Source organism: Lathamus discolor, chromosome 2, assembly GCF_037157495.1.
Source record: "Lathamus discolor isolate bLatDis1 chromosome 2, bLatDis1.hap1, whole genome shotgun sequence".
NCBI lineage: Eukaryota > Metazoa > Chordata > Aves > Psittaciformes > Psittacidae > Lathamus > Lathamus discolor.
In genome coordinates this window covers 119,790,235-119,803,961 of record NC_088885.1, presented here as the reverse complement: position 1 = coordinate 119,803,961, position 13,727 = coordinate 119,790,235, and the positions used below count along the sequence as shown (strand labels likewise).

The 13,727-nt window shown below is 54.4% G+C and overlaps 2 protein-coding genes across 2 annotated transcripts; both read right to left on the bottom strand.

Moving 5' to 3' along the window:
* Nucleotides 1-1,573: 1,573 nt before the first annotated feature.
* LOC136009376 (transcription factor SOX-17-like) lies at nucleotides 1,574-3,648 on the bottom strand. Its single transcript, XM_065669367.1, has 2 exons — nucleotides 3,287-3,648; nucleotides 1,574-2,942 (listed from the first exon to the last, which is right to left on the bottom strand). Exons 1-2 carry the CDS (start codon nucleotides 3,582-3,584, stop codon nucleotides 2,029-2,031), a joined length of 1,212 nt encoding a protein of 403 aa, XP_065525439.1. The 5' UTR covers nucleotides 3,585-3,648; the 3' UTR covers nucleotides 1,574-2,028.
* Nucleotides 3,649-9,913: 6,265 nt separating this feature from the next.
* Nucleotides 9,914-12,156, bottom strand: LOC136009375 (transcription factor SOX-17-like). Its single transcript, XM_065669365.1, has 2 exons — nucleotides 11,795-12,156; nucleotides 9,914-11,479 (listed from the first exon to the last, which is right to left on the bottom strand). Exons 1-2 carry the CDS (start codon nucleotides 12,090-12,092, stop codon nucleotides 10,566-10,568), a joined length of 1,212 nt encoding a protein of 403 aa, XP_065525437.1. The 5' UTR covers nucleotides 12,093-12,156; the 3' UTR covers nucleotides 9,914-10,565.
* Nucleotides 12,157-13,727: the final 1,571 nt, after the last annotated feature.

Sequence of the window (13,727 nt, the reverse complement as noted above, 5' to 3'; positions counted from 1 at the left end):
TGGAAGTTCTCTGTTTAACCTTTACTTTGCTATTTCCTGAATTAAGTTTACTTTCCTTCCTCAATTTTCTTTTGCTGGAGGATTATTTTAAATGTCATAATATAGTTCTGCTAGGCACTGTGGCTATAATGATACTGTATTAGACAAAAAAAATGAGTCTTAGGACATATGTAATGACTCAATATAAGAAAAAAAACCCAATACAAATAGAATTCATATTATTTTAATGTACCTAAACTTCTGTTCAGAATCTAAGAGTGTTTGCCTTTGCTATTGTTTTGGGGGGGGGTAGAACAGCAACATTTGTGCAATGGCATGAGCAAGAACACCTCCTATTGTTCTAGCAGTCAGTAACTGAAGGCGTATGACTACCATGGTGGTCATTACAGGGGGTGCTAACCTAGGAGCCACAACTGCATAATCCAACCTGTTCAACTGGAGAGCTTTCACTGCTGTTAAATTTATACTAGCCCATAATTGTAACATCGTCAATGTTTCTTTCAAAAGAAATACAGTATACTAAAATGACTATTTTGTGAAGTCAGTGGACAATTACACTTCCTGACTTAAATAAGACATTAACTCCTCAAGTGCATTTCTAATAGGTTAATTGGTTGAAAATAATGCAGCTGGCTCTTTGTATGTAATAGGTGTTCAGAAAATGGTCATAGTCATGTAATTTTTATAAATCCAAGCATGGATTACATAAATGGAAGTTTTGCAAGATTTCTCCATCCGACTCAGAAGTCTAAGAATCTAGTGCAAGCTGAAGCACACTTACAAACAATATTTATAGTATAAACGTCATTGATATCACTTTTGAACTGTCATTTGCAAATCAAAACATTTGAAATTCTCTGCTACAATTATTGCAGTGTGACCCCAAACGGTGTCTTCAGAAGAGAGACATCAGAAGTGCTGTTAGCTTTGTGCTTACCTGACAGGGCTATGATGAGGAGATGTAGTTGCACTCTTGCACGGGCAGAACTGTCATAGAGCAGTATAGCTGAACATGCTAAAATCCCTCCTGTTTCAATGGCTGATATTGTCAGCTGATTGAGAGCAATTAAGATGAGCATTTGGGCTGCATTTTCTCCTTAGCAATATAAGCCTGAACCCCATGACATAAACCGATGTAATGCTAGTTGAAGGTAGGAAGCAGAAAGTAAAAGGGTTTATAAATAAAATAACAATGCTCTTTGTGAATCATTTGAGTCAAACAGAAATCACTATGTAAAGCAAAATCACCTTCATGTCTGCAAGACTGCAAGTCCAGCTGGCTTCCAGGCACATTTTAAAATCAGTCTCTGAAACTTACCTAGCTTCTTCTGTTAGAGACTATAGTGTCAGGCAGCAGGGTTTCCCCAGTACATTAATGGCAGCTGCAAATTCCAATTGGCACTCATAAAAGGGGGGGGAAAAATACAAAACCCGCAGTTAGGTACAATTCTGTATTCCAAGAGTCAGACAGCTGCACAAGTCTAACCATTCAGTTGTGAAATACAGCCACACCTGGGAACGAACTTTTTAGGTGCTGGAGACGGTTTTAAAGCCATTGTCATGGTGAAAGAAACCATCACACAGTATCTGCATTCACTTTCACCTTCGGGCACGACTGATTTAACTGTAGATTAGTCCCCTTAAACGACAAGCAGCCAAGAATAATGACATATAAAAGCTGTACGTAAATTTATTTTCCTGAAGTACAAAAAAAATACATATATAAATATAGTTAACAGCTAATAAAGCCGTACTCCGGGCAAACAAGTAACAATTCTGATGTTGCAAGAATGAAGATCGTTTGGGAATAGAGGTAAAATAAAGGTGAATATGTTAGCACATCAGTCCAAAACCAGTTTGAACCATGCTTTAATCTTCATTACAGTAATGTATTTCCGCCCAAACGGGATTTGTGAAACTGTCCCGATAAAATTCAAATAAATTACATATAAAGAAGCACGGCCGGACGCCCGCTCGCAAGTCCAACACAAGAAGAGCCGAGCCGAGCTGTGCCCCAGGGCGAGGTCCTCACACGTCGGGGTAGCCGCAGTAGTACACAGCGGTGCTGGCGTCCGACACGGCCGAGGAGACGGGCCCCACGCCCTCGGCCCCGTCGTGCCCGGCGAAGGTCAGCCCCAGCTCGGGCTTGCAGGCGAAGTGCAGGTACTGCTCGAACTCGGTGCGGTCCACCTCGCCCAGCAGCTCCTCCGGCGGCAGCTGCTCCAGCTGCTCCCGGCACGGCGCTGCCTCGGGCGGCGGCGACGGCTGCCCGACGGCCCCCGGCGGCAAGGGGCCGCGCCCCGGGCCCGGCGGCTGGCACGCCTGCCCGTAGTAGGCGTGCAGCGGCGCCGGGCAGCTCAGCAGCCCCTGCAGCCCCTGCAGCGCGGGCCCCGGGCCCAGCGCCTCGCCGGGCGGCAGGTGCCGGCGCAGCGCCGCGCCCGCCGGGCTCTCGCCCGCCGCCGCCGCCGCCGCCGAGTACTCGCCCGCAGCCGCCGGGTGCGGGGCGAAGCCGTAGGGCACCAGCGCGCACTCCTCCTGCAGCCCCGCCGCCAGGAACGGCGCCTCGCTCTCCGCCGCGTCCAGCGGCGACGGGTCCGGCGTCGGCAGGCTGTACCCGTCGAAGCCGGCGCCCAGCGGCGGACAGTCCCGGTAGTGGCCCACGCCCGACACCGCGTAGCCCTGCTCGCCGTAGGGCAGGCTCAGGCCCTCCACGCACATCCTGCTGCCGCCGCCTGCCTCGGTGCTCAGCCCGGGCCCCGCCGGCTCCGCCAGGCCGTGCTGCAGGAAGCCGCTCTCCACCCTCTTCAGGCGCTTCACCTGCTTCCGCCGCCGCGGCCGGTACTTGTAGTTGGGGTGGTCCTGCATGTGCTGCACCCGCAGCCGCTCCGCCTCCTCCACGAACGGGCGCTTCTCCGACAGCGACAGCGCCTTCCACGATTTACCTGCGCACACGAGCATCGTCAGACCGGCCGCACACGAGCGGGACCCCGCGCCCGGCGCTGACGGCGCCGCCGTCTCGTCCGCAGCCCGGCCCCGAGCCCCGCGCGGGCGCCGGCTTCGAGCCCTCGACCCCGCCCCGCGGGACCCCTGGCACATCGGGAACTCCGCACACTCGGAGCCCCGCGTACCGGGAACCCCGGCACAACGGGAACTGCCCGCATGCCGCCCGCAGGCCGTGCCCCGGCACCCGCCCGGGTCCCCCATCTGCCGGACCTGCCCACCGCATCCTACAGCCCGCCGGTAGCCCGGGCCCCCGTCCTCGCCTGCCGGCACCCCTCGCGCTCACCCAGCATCTTGCTGAGCTCGGCGTTGTGCAGGTCCGGGTTCTGCTGCGCCAGCCGCTTGCGCTCGTCCTTCGCCCACACCATGAAGGCGTTCATGGGCCGTCGGATCCGCGCCTCGCTCTTGATCCGGCCGCCCGACGCCCCTGACGCCGCCGCCTCGCCCTTCGCCTTCGCCTCGCCCAGCGGGCTCAGCGACTCTGCCCACGGGCACGGGCCCACGGCCGGCATCATAACGGGCAACGAGCACCGCGCCTGAGCCTGGTCCTCGCTGCTGGCGTAGCCCGCATCGGGGCTGCTCATGTCTGGCTGCGCCGCCGCGGCCGAGAGCTCCGGTGGGGGCAGCGGCTGCTTTGGTCGCCCGGGCCCCCCTCGCTGCTGGCGGCCGCCGTCGCGCGGCCCTATTTGAGCGGCGACGCGGCCAATGGGGCCTCGGGGGCGGGCGAGGGGCCGGGCGGTGTCGGCGGCTCCCGCTGCGGCCCCGGGTCTCCCCCCGGCGCGGCCGGCACCTGAGCAGGTCGAGGGAGCCGTCTGGAGTCCCCTTCGCCCTTACCGCCAGCCTCTCCCAGCGTAGCACCGCGCACGGGGAAGGTTCTCCCCCAACCCAACTGTCACTGTCGATGCCGACGGAATCCTCTCTGCTCTTTCTGCCGGTGTGCCTCGACTCCCCGGCCAGCTGGTTCCATTGAAACGCGGTGTGTTCAAAATCAAGCCAACCGTTAGTTCATCGAAACATTTTGAAAGGTTGTGAAGGCGATAATGTACGTTTTTTCTTAAAAAGAGGTGGTTTTGGGTTTGATCCTGAAAATTTTTTTTCTTACCGTCTGCCTGCCATCATTGCGAACGTGGTCCTGAGACACTCAATGGAAAACACCATTGAATGTGTATTTGATGTTGTTTTCCACCGTGCAAATTACCCTATTCCTCACCGCACGTCTGGGAAAGTGTTTTATTAGTGCCACATTCCATGCAATTTGTATGCCTAGGTTTGTCCATGAGCGAGAAGCCGAGCTGCCGGCAGCCTTGGCATGACCAGTGTGGCCTCGCTGGGCTGTTTTTCAGCCTAAAACTCAGAACATCGGTGCCTTTATCCATGCAATTACTGCTTTGTTAATTAAATAGCAGGGGTGGGCAGTTACGTGGGGGATTGGAAAGAAATACTGAATAAATCGTGTACATAATAAACCGACACGGGTGTTTTTGAAGGCATCTTACAGTGTCTTGCTCGGTCGTGTGTGGCTTGAAGTCGAGACTAAATAGTTTCAGGTTAATTCTTGAAGGTCAGCGCCGACGTGAATTATTCAGCCTTTCGGCTTCCCTGGGAAGCACGGAACTCGGAGAGCCGATATAAATGCCTGCGGGCCGGGAAAGGGTCGAGGCGGGATAAATACTGGAGAAACGATCGAGCGGCCATTTAACGATAATGATAATGGCGATAATGATGTCAGCCTGAGTTCGGACAGAATTTAGATTAACATATTTACACGCCTGAAACTGCAGGGAGAAATAGCTTCTCCGCTCTGGCTTTTAACACTCAGGCACAAAGGATGACTTGTACTCTTTAAATACTCATTTTAAACTTCCCAGTGTAAAACCAAGCAACCGTTCCGTCCACTGCTGTAACCGGGAGTCGATTTTTAGGGAAAACGGACATCCTCAAGGGCAGGGACAGAGTCGAGGTCAGGACCCGCCTCACCGCTCCTCATCGCTTTTACTGGACTGCCTTCAAGCCCGGAGCCACACCGCTGCTCTTGGCGGCCGCCTTCGCCCTCCGGGCCCGCCTGCTGTTCGCTAGCGGCACCGAAAGGCCACCGCGGACCTTGGTCGCCAAGAGCGTACCAGCCCTGTTAATCGTGGAGCGGGCGCCCGCTGTCCCTTTGAGGACCGCTCTGGAGAGACTGGCCAGGACACCCGCAACCCATCCCTCACCCCCCGAGCACTGTGGGGCTTCCTTTGGGCGGACACGAAATGTCTCAGTCAATTAGGTTAAATGAGCGCTGGCCGGGTGACGGCACCGTCCGGGAAGCGGCATCATGCTGCCACGTGAACCGCGTCACGCGATTCCATCACCGTATGTCAAAACTCGACAGTGTGAGCTCCTAGGGCTCGTCCCGTACAGCGGCTCCACTGAGCATCATCGCCACCGGCACCTCCCCCGAGCAGGTACGGGTGATTTCCGAGAGACAAAAATAAAATCGTAGAATGGTTTGGTTTGGAAGGGACCTTAAAGATCATCTAGTTCCGACTATGGGCAGGGACACCGACACCTCCCAAGTGGACCAGGTTGCTCAAAGCCCAGTCCATCCTGGCCTTGAGCACTGCCGGGGATGGGGCAGACACAACTTCTCTGAGCAACCTGTTTCAGTGTCTCATTACCCTCATAGCGAAGAATTTCTTCCTAATATCTAATCTGAATCTACCTCTTCCAGATTAAAGCCATTTCCTCTTGTCCTATCAACTACATACCCGTGTAAAAAGCCCCTATCCAGATTTCCTGCAGTTCCCCTTTAGGTGCTGTAAGCTGCTCTGAAGTCTCCCCAGAGCCTTCTTTTTTCCAGGCTGGACAACCCCAACTCTCGGCCTCTTCACAAGAAAGGTGCTCCAGACCTCTCTCTGATCATCTTTTTGGACCTCCTCTGGACTCGCTCAAGTAGATCCAGAGGTTTCAAATAGAGATTCAGCAGCATAAAGGAAGGACATTAGGAGAGGCGGCGGATAAATCACCTACTCCTCAAAACAAAGTTTCAGAAATAATATAAGGGTGTAATTGCAGCTGCTCCTCAGCCGTGGGACGCCAGAAGCGGCGGGGGACAGGGCCGTGCGGGGTGGTGAGCGGATCGTCCGGTCTGTGCTGGCAGCTCCGGGGCCGGGCGGCTCCGCGCCCCTCGGGGCAGTCACAGGAAACGGGTAACTCACCCTTCTCCTTCATGTAACTTGTGCTTTTACTGGGGGTAGAAACTGCTTATTCCCTACAGCGTAGGAATCGCTTAAATTTCATTTCTTTTTGTCTTTGGAAGATGTGGGCTTTGGTTTTGGGTTTGTTTCTGGTTTTGGCTGTTGTTTGGCTGGTTTGGGTTTGGTTTTTTTTTTAGCCCAAAACAGAGGATATATTCAGCAGTAGCCAAGCTAGAGAGAAGTCACTCAGCGGTCAACAGAAGCAAGGAAAATTACACAGCATTTGCTCTGGAGCAGGATTCGCATCTTAGTTGAAATCTCCTTGTGCCACGGACCTCCTGCGAGCTTCTGAGTCAATCGTTCAGGGTAAAATACATACAGTTAAAGTATCATCTGTGAGGGTGGTGAGAAACTGGGATAGGTTGCCCAGAGAAGCTGTGACTGCCCCATCCCTGGCAGTGCTCAAGGACAGGTTGGATGGGGCTTTGAGCAACCTGGTCTAGTGGAAAGGGTTCCTGCTCATGGCACGGGGGCTGGAGCTAGATGATCTTCAAAGTCCCTTCCAGCACAAACTATTCTGTGATTCTGTGATTCCGTGATCCAAGAGTAGCAGTCGGCGAGAAGCCTTGATGGATCAGCGCACTGCATTAGATGGGGAACCAGATGCCGTATTTAAGAGCTTCTATTCAAAGAGAAGGTGAAAGAAACTGTCGTCTTCTTGCAGATGGGAAGCTGCAACGGAGAAATAGAGCTCTGATCTTGCAGGCATTTAGTTAGTGAACACATTGATTGCCTATTTAACGTTAAGCAAATGTGAGTATGTACATCCTGGATTTCACAGCCCCGTGTGTAACACATTACTCGGCGCAGCAGCATTGTGGTGGTAACCCTCTATTGTGCCCCAATGCACACCACTACCTCAGTACAAACCTCAGGGGGGAGGCTATCAGCGGTCCCTCTGGGCGATTTGTTCCAAAACAACAAGTAAATAGGTAAAACTTGTCTAGAAAGAGAAATTCTGCAGCCTATGGATTGCTCTTTTTCTAGTTCGAAAAGCACGCAACTACCAGAAACGAACAACGGACATAGATCTGCCCCAAAGCTAATGCTGTTTTCTCAGAGCCCAGCACCGCCGCTTCCTGACATTTGCAGTCCCAGCTACCCCCCGTTAGTGAGAGTTTATTCTCGCCACCTGACTCCTCCCTGCCGGCTGCCCCGTAGAGACGAATCCTGAACTGGTTTTGATTCAGCGCCTTTGAAGCCTCTTTCTGTCAGGTGAGGCCTACTGACTCGTCTACCGACAAACCTAAGGAAGAAAGGGAACACACACACGAAAAGGAAAAAGAAAATGAAAAAGAAAATTAATAGGAAAAGGACTCCGACTGCAGTGCGACACCCACATAAGGAGCTTGTGCGAAAAATCGAGATCCGAGTCCGGAGCCCTTGCAACACGAGGAACTGCTAACACAGGGACTCAAAAAACCCCCGAGCTGGACACCGTTTGGGCACTAGTGGCCCCGGGGAGCTGCAGGGAAAGAGCTCTCCCTGTCCCTAGGGGAAGGGGCCTGAGGCGCTGCCTTGCTAACGTGTAACTGGAGAGCGGCTGTGTTGGCAAGGCTGGAGAGGCGTTTGAAGGTGTCACCACTCTTTGTGGTTTACTTCTGGGGGTCAACCAGAACCGCTAAACTCAGAGCAGATGCGGTTCCGGGACAGCAGTGGCAGAGCCAGCCCCTGCGCGGGAGGCGGCAGTGACAGAGCCGCGGAACACTTTGCTTCTCCGCTCCCACTTGCAGCCTTCTTCCACCTCCTGCGGGGGGAGCAACCGCTTCCCCCGCCCCAACACCGGAACCGAGTCCTGGGAAAGAGGTCATCACTCGGGTTTGGGTCCTTCTCTTAATACCCGGTTGTCAGAGGCAGCCAGGGGACGTGCCGAAGGTTTAACGTTTTCAGAAGGGCTGCAGGGCAGATTTGGGTGAAAATCATCTAGAATCGGAAAGTCAAGACGCCCTATGGAAAACAGGGCTGGGACAGAGCTTCAGAAACATTTGCTCCGTGTGTATTGGTAGTGCATAAGCCTGTCGCATTTTAGACGTGTTATGGAAGGTTCAGGGAAGAAGGGAGTTCTCACGGGAAGGACTACACTTCTGGATACACACAGGAATGAGATTTTAATCTGCAAAAGCTCTGGCCAGAGGGTTGTTGTAAGATCTACCTATGCAATACAAACCGGTTGGTACCCGGGACTGCTATGCAGGGCAACCCTTTTCCCAAAACCTATGCATTTATTTAACGCTACTTATTGCCAGTCACTTCAGGTATTATCATTAATCAAAGGCAAGTGGAAGGTTTTCGACCTTTGTCATGAGCCCGCTGACAGTTTCAAGTTCTCTGCAGCTTCCAGTTGTCCAGCAAGTTGGGATGAAGAAGAGAGGAGCAAAACCTGCACATAAGTGAAAAACGACAAGAAATGGTGGCCAAACTTATTAAAAGCATGGTAATGATTAATTTCCAGCACCAACAAAAGCGATTTTCCTTCAGAAAATCGTGTGTGAAAAAGGCAAAACGAATTTAATTCAATCCTGTAGGTTAAAACCAAATTATAAAAGGAAAAATCACCCAATATGAAACATAATTTCTCATGCATATTTCTTTACTGGATTTATCTGTGTTTAGGAGCACATTTTCCAAAGTTAACGTATCAAGCAGATATCTAATGCCCTTGCCCTGAGGTACCATCTTATTCAGGAATACGTCGGTTTTTCTGGAGTACACATAGAGGAGTGAAGACGGTGGCACGCTGGGTATTTAAGGTGTACCTTCAGGAATTGAAAGCTGTTTGAGAAGCTAGAGGCTAGACTTGACAGAACACTAAGCGTCTGAAAGCATTTTAATTCAAGACTATTAATAGCATGCAGTTGCCAGCGAGGCAATGCTCGAAGTTCACTGAGCGAGGCTGTCGGCATCTGGGGCTGTGCGCGCTGTTACATCCGTCACCAGTACAAACATCAGCCTCTTTAAAGTGATCTGAAAGAGTCCCCAATTGAATTTCCCTTTCTTGTGGAACACAGGTTAATCAGTGGGCAAGTCTGCCACGTCGGGCCTGGCCCCCTCCTCCCAGGGCTCAGCTCCACAACTTTATCTGAGGAAGCAAACGACCCAGATGACTGCTCCCTCCGATTTCAGTAATGAACAGCACGAATTTATCAGTCCAACCCCACAGCTGGACTCGGTCCTGACACTAAAATCGAAACGTCTTGCCCCCTCCTTCTCCCCTCCCTCTGTCACGGAAGCTTAACTGCAGGATGCATATCTGTCAGCCCCAAAGATGTTTCTATTTATAGTCGTGATGAGGCAGTTTAAAGGATTTCTTTTGGAAGGCAAAGGTAGAGACTCTCTGAGGTATGGCTGAAGGAGCCGCTGCGGGAGGTGCCCGAGGGGGCTGCCCCTGCCCGGCCTCCCCCTTCACAGACTCGAGTCGAAATTTTTCACCTATTTTTAGCACCGATTTACTGCTCTCGTTCCCCCACAGCGGAGATGGGCTACCCCCACGGCCAGCCTGCTCTGGGCAGCTCCCGGGACACAGCACACAGGCTCGCCGGGGAGGTGCTTCAATGACCGAGAGCTTCACTTAGCCATTCCAGCGAGGAGCTCTGCTTGATGGCATACCACGGTTACATCACAAACAGACCCAAACTTTAACCTACTTCGGTAACATCATTTTTACACAGTTCTTACACTTCAGCTATAAAATAGGTAGCCCTTTTTATTAATTTGTTAATTAATTCATATTAATCAACAATCTGAGAAAACACCAAATAAAGAACAGCGTGGAAGAGACACTTTCTGAACCCTTAAAGATTTGTTTATCATTTGAGCAAGAGAGACGGAAGAAGATTGTCTACAGAGAGGGTGACAGGACCTAATTCTTAGTGCAAGGGACATTAGTAAAAGTAGTTCAAAAAGCAACAGTGATGGACCACAGAGTCCGATAACATCTCTTGGAGGAGATATCAGCGACCAGTTTTATTATTTCCCTTTTATTTGTAAAAGTGCAAAATTATTTTGTACAAATCCAACATATAAACCCCAGCACTCTGTACAACATTACAAAAGCATGTGGATCTCTAACAAGACCTCCGACTCTGTATTCCACGTGTGTTACTAACATCATGATTCCACAGCAGGAACAGTTTGACATGTCACTGTCCGACGGTGGTGGTAAAACCTGCACCACCTGGACAGCGAAACAGCGCGTCATCTTTTAAACCTCGAGCAGGATACCCTGTCAGTTCTCAAGATTCAAATAAATTACATAAATAGGAGCGGGGTCGGCCGCCCGCCCGCAAGTCCAACACAAGAAGAGCCGAGCCGAGCCCCAGGGCGAGGTCCTCACACGTCGGGGTAGCCGCAGTAGTACACAGCGGTGCTGGCGTCCGACACGGCCGAGGAGACGGGCCCCACGCCCTCGGCCCCGTCGTGCCCGGCGAAGGTCAGCCCCAGCTCGGGCTTGCAGGCGAAGTGCAGGTACTGCTCGAACTCGGTGCGGTCCACCTCGCCCAGCAGCTCCTCCGGCGGCAGCTGCTCCAGCTGCTCCCGGCACGGCGCTGCCTCGGGCGGCGGCGACGGCTGCCCGACGGCCCCCGGCGGCAAGGGGCCGCGCCCCGGGCCCGGCGGCTGGCACGCCTGCCCGTAGTAGGCGTGCAGCGGCGCCGGGCAGCTCAGCAGCCCCTGCAGCCCCTGCAGCGCGGGCCCCGGGCCCAGCGCCTCGCCGGGCGGCAGGTGCCGGCGCAGCGCCGCGCCCGCCGGGCTCTCGCCCGCCGCCGCCGCCGCCGCCGAGTACTCGCCCGCAGCCGCCGGGTGCGGGGCGAAGCCGTAGGGCACCAGAGCGCACTCCTCCTGCAGCCCCGCCGCCAGGAACGGCGCCTCGCTCTCCGCCGCGTCCAGCGGCGACGGGTCCGGCGTCGGCAGGCTGTACCCGTCGAAGCCGGCGCCCAGCGGCGGACAGTCCCGGTAGTGGCCCACGCCCGACACCGCGTAGCCCTGCTCGCCGTAGGGCAGGCTCAGGCCCTCCACGCACATCCTGCTGCCGCCGCCTGCCTCGGTGCTCAGCCCGGGCCCCGCCGGCTCCGCCAGGCCGTGCTGCAGGAAGCCGCTCTCCACCCTCTTCAGGCGCTTCACCTGCTTCCGCCGCCGCGGCCGGTACTTGTAGTTGGGGTGGTCCTGCATGTGCTGCACCCGCAGCCGCTCCGCCTCCTCCACGAACGGGCGCTTCTCCGACAGCGACAGCGCCTTCCACGATTTACCTGCGCACACGAGCATCGTCAGACCGGCCGCACACGAGCGGGACCCCGCGCCCGGCACTGACGGCGCCGCCGTCTCGTCCGCAGCCCGGCCCCGAGCCCCGCGCGGGCGCCGGCTTCGAGCCCTCGAACCCGCCCCGCGGGACCCCTGGCACATCGGGAACTCCGCACACTCGGAGCCCCGCGTACCGGGAACCCCGGCACAACGGGAACTGCCCGCATGCCGCCCGCAGGCCGTGCCCCGGCACCCGCCCGGGTCCCCCATCTGCCGGACCTGCCCACCGCATCCTACCGCCCGCCGGCACCCCTCGCGCTCACCCAGCATCTTGCTGAGCTCGGCGTTGTGCAGGTCCGGGTTCTGCTGCGCCAGCCGCTTGCGCTCGTCCTTCGCCCACACCATGAAGGCGTTCATGGGCCGCCGGATCCGCGCCTCGCTCTTGATCCGGCCGCCCGACGCCCCTGACGCCGCCGCCTCGCCCTTCGCCTTCGCCTCGCCCAGCGGGCTCAGCGACTCTGCCCACGGGCACGGGCCCACGGCCGGCATCATAACGGGCAACGAGCACCGCGCCTGAGCCTGGTCCTCGCTGCTGGCGTAGCCCGCATCGGGGCTGCTCATGTCTGGCTGCGCCGCCGCGGCCGAGAGCTCCGGTGGGGGCAGCGGCTGCTTTGGTCGCCCGGGTCCCGCTCGCTGCTGGCGGCCGCCGTCGCGCGGCCCTATTTGAGCGGCGACGCGGCCAATGGGGCCTCGGGGGCGGGCGAGGGGCCGGGCGGTGTCGGCGGCTCCCGCTGCGGCCCCGGGTCTCCCCCCGGCGCGGCCGGCACCTGAGCAGGTCGATGGTCTCTGCGCCCGGTACTGCCCCTCCCCCGTGGAACTCTGAGGGGGGTCGTTCCGGTGAACCGACAGCGCATTCGTAAACGGCGCTCGGAGCTCATTCCCGCTGGCATGGTGGCCGCAGAGAATGGCCAACCGCGGTCCTGCGCTGCCGGCATGTCTTCAGGTAGACACCCACCGGTTACCTGCCCAACCAGAAAAGGAGAACCCTGACCGGGGGAACATGACAACGGTAGAAGGTTCAGACTGCTTCCATTCGGAGCCAGATGCCCCGTAATTCCCGGAGTGATGCAGGCGTCTCCCTTGGTGGGCAGGCTTGGAAAGGGACTGGGGAAGGATAAGAGCAGCCGTCACCCTGCAGCCTCCTGCCTTCTGGTGCCACCTTAACGAATTTCACCTTGAAAGCTCTAAAAGATGTAATACTAAAACGTTGGGGTACTGTATCCACCGTGAAGCCTATGAAATACATCTGATCTCACTTCTTCATACTTCGTAATAAAGTTCCTCAGTATGTGCCAAAAGTGCAAATATTTATTGTATGTAGGGTAAACTGACCTGATTATTTTTTACGTGGGCTTTACAACAGGCGTTGCTTGCTGCATTGCCTTCTTCAGGAGCTCTCATTTGCTCACCTAAACAAACTGTAAACACAAACAGTGGCTTGAAAAGACTTCTACACTTCAGAATAAACACAAATTCTATTTCGCTAATATTTATGTTATTTTTCCCGCACACAAACCAATGAAAATACGGAGTTTTCACTGGCGCTCTGTTTAATATTTGCACTGTTATGTGATGCTATTAAATGCATCGATGCTCATTTGAGAAAGAGCCGAGGTTTAAACTGAAGATCAAAGCGGTTTATTTGGTTAAGGACACCTTTGTTTGGGTGGCCACTTCGATCAAATAAACCAAGATTGTAAGGATCCTTGCTGAAATGAAATGAATGAAAACAGCATCACCATTCACTTAGTCTAACATTGAAAATCCCCGTTTGGGCAGAGTAAAACCCGCTCCTTTACATTTGACAGCCCGTCAAGTGTATTCCCAATATATCCTAAATATTCTAAATATTCTTCAATATTCTACGAAGAAGAAAACCTCATCGGCGATCGGTACCTGCCCAAGACTAACACCGGGAGGACAATTCCGGCGGCACTTGTGCATTCACGCTTTCTGCTTCCCCCTGTTTGTTAGAGATTAAAATCTGTATGTTTCCAACCTAATGGTAACCCTGTATTTATCCTTGTTGCTACAAGTCGAAACCATTGCCAAAATTCTGGTAGCTGCCTAAAATCAAGCAAAGAGAAGGTTTTAGTGTTATTTTCCCCTTCCCCCGTCGAGGGGGAAACGAGGGGCAGCGATCACAGAGCTCTGCTTTTCTTCTGTCAGATGCTATGAAAAGCAGCGGAGGTGAAA

Bases quoted from the DNA above. Each gene is read 5' to 3' on its own strand.
- LOC136009376 (XM_065669367.1), bottom strand. From the start codon at position 3,584: ATGAGCAGCCCCGATGCGGGCTACGCCAGCAGCGAGGACCAGGCTCAG. The intron at 2,943-3,286 runs GTGAGCGCGAGG...TCGTGTGCGCAG, and splicing joins CGAGCTCAGCAAGATGCTGG to GTAAATCGTGGAAGGCGCTG.
- LOC136009375 (XM_065669365.1), bottom strand. From the start codon at position 12,092: ATGAGCAGCCCCGATGCGGGCTACGCCAGCAGCGAGGACCAGGCTCAG. The intron at 11,480-11,794 runs GTGAGCGCGAGG...TCGTGTGCGCAG, and splicing joins CGAGCTCAGCAAGATGCTGG to GTAAATCGTGGAAGGCGCTG.